Source organism: Cucurbita moschata, unplaced genomic scaffold, assembly GCF_002738365.1.
Source record: "Cucurbita moschata cultivar Rifu unplaced genomic scaffold, Cmos_1.0 Cmo_Scf00011, whole genome shotgun sequence".
Classification (NCBI taxonomy): Eukaryota; Viridiplantae; Streptophyta; class Magnoliopsida; order Cucurbitales; family Cucurbitaceae; genus Cucurbita; species Cucurbita moschata.
In genome coordinates, this window is record NW_019268527.1 from 4438577 (window position 1) to 4440575 (window position 1999).

At 38.6% G+C, this 1999-nt stretch overlaps 1 protein-coding gene across 1 annotated transcript in view; it reads left to right on the plus strand.

Annotated features, from left to right (window-relative positions):
- The first annotated feature begins 661 nt into the window (after positions 1–661).
- Positions 662–1999, plus strand: part of LOC111449283 (eukaryotic translation initiation factor 5A-4-like) — a 2833-nt gene continuing 1495 nt past the window's right edge. The window contains exons 1-4 of the mRNA XM_023089121.1: positions 662–927; positions 1341–1463; positions 1566–1622; positions 1727–1801. Of these exons, the coding sequence (XP_022944889.1) occupies positions 805–927; positions 1341–1463; positions 1566–1622; positions 1727–1801 (378 nt within the window). The 5' untranslated portion in view covers positions 662–804. The remainder of the gene's footprint in view (positions 928–1340; positions 1464–1565; positions 1623–1726; positions 1802–1999) is intronic.

A 1999-nucleotide genomic window follows, 5' to 3' on the forward strand; every position in this document is an offset into this window, starting at 1 on the left:
CGCTACGATTGCCCCACGAATCCCTTCTCAATATGTCACTCTAGTTCTATTGCTGCGTGGATATACAATGGAAAAGGTTTCGAATCGAACACGCAACTTCCAGATCTGGAGTCAATTGCAATACCTTCACGTTGTTAGAATGAACACGACTCTCCACAATGGTATGATATTGTCCACTTTGAGCATAAGCTCTCATGGATTTGCTTTGGGCTTCCCCAAAATACTTCATATGAATGGAGTTAGTATTCCTCAACTTATAAACCCGTTAGTATTCCTCAACTTATAAACCCATAATCATTTCCTATCCCTCTCTCGTTAGTACGTTGGCGTTAATTAATTAAGCTCACATTCCGCCATGCATCTCTTTAACCATGGATCATTCTAGTTTTAGCCTACGCGACCTATAAAAATTCTGTCCAAGCCGATGCAACCTTTGAACCAAAGTTCGAAGACTACCATTCCGCCACTGGTCCACTAGTAGTACTCCATCTTTTTTTAATTAATATTAATGGTTTAAAAAATGTAAATGTCTAATTAATCGAATAAATGTTCTATAACATTATTAAAATGTAATCTAATATTTGTCAAATCAATTTGGACGGTTCATCTTATAATCCTATGACTAAGGTATTTATTTGCGTTTTTGATGTTTGAAACCCTAGGATTCTCACTACCCTTTTTTCTTCTTCGTTTTTCTCGTGCATATAAATTCGCATCTTTTCGTCTGCCCCCTCTGGAGCACGTCTCTGAGCCTAATTAGTTTTCTGTCTACTCTCCTCTTTGCACCTTTTCTCATACAGAGCCATGTCGGACGAGGAGCACCACTTTGAGTCGAAGGCCGACGCGGGAGCTTCCAAGACTTTTCCGCAGCAGGCTGGAACCATCCGTAAGAATGGTTACATAGTCATCAAGGGCAGGCCTTGCAAGGTTTATTTCGTTTTCATTCTTATTCCTCAATTCGCTCCGATCCTTTTCCCCATCTATCCATGTAATTCTTGTTTAACATGTGATATCTATGCGTTATATCTTTTGCTTCAATTTTCCTTTTCTTGTTGCCCTATTTATATAGCTTTTTATAGGGTTATCCGTATTCAATCTTGTTCTGTGATTTTTGGTTAATTGTGTTTCTTTGATTTTCTATGATTTTACTTTTAGATTTTTTTCCATAGATCACATGTTTGCTTGAATGAAATTAATGAATCGGTTGAAGCTACCATATTTCGATCTGTTTCTCTCTAGGGCTTTCGTCTTCCGTGGTTTCTGCATATTATTTGTTATGTTGTATTTATGTTCTTCAATTAGCAATCTTGGCCTAAGACTTATGCATTGCTGTTTTGTAGGTTGTTGAGGTTTCAACCTCAAAGACGGGAAAGCATGGACATGCTAAATGCCACTTTGTTGCCATTGACATTTTCACTGCTAAAAAGCTTGAAGATATCGTCCCCTCTTCACACAACTGTGATGTATGAAGATTCTTTTTCCTTTCCGTTTTATACTTTTCCAGCAGGTTGAAGGTTTGTTTGTACAAGTTTTTGATTTCTGATTCTTTTAATTGTAAAACACAGGTTCCCCATGTCAACCGTACTGACTACCAGCTCATTGATATCTCTGAGGATGGATTTGTATGATCAAATTCTCTTTCTTTATATCTTCGTATCAGTTTCCCTTGCTCATCCATCCGTTTTGAGTACTGTAGCTAATTCTAATTTCAATGAAAACTTACCAGATTAGCCTGCTGACGGACAGTGGTAACACCAAGGATGACCTGAGGCTTCCATCGGATGAGAGTCTGCTGTCCCAGGTACGATTTTCTTATTGGCTGTTGACATTTTCTTGTCCTGCTGTGTTCAATTTGTCTTTAATTGCCTTGTGAAGACCTCATTGCTTGTTAGGGCGAAACTATTTATTTCCTCCACTCCTTACAGTATATTATCCGGTACTTGTTTGGAGTTCTAAACGTGGATGGCTGACTGTTTTTACTATCCTCACACGCCCCCCC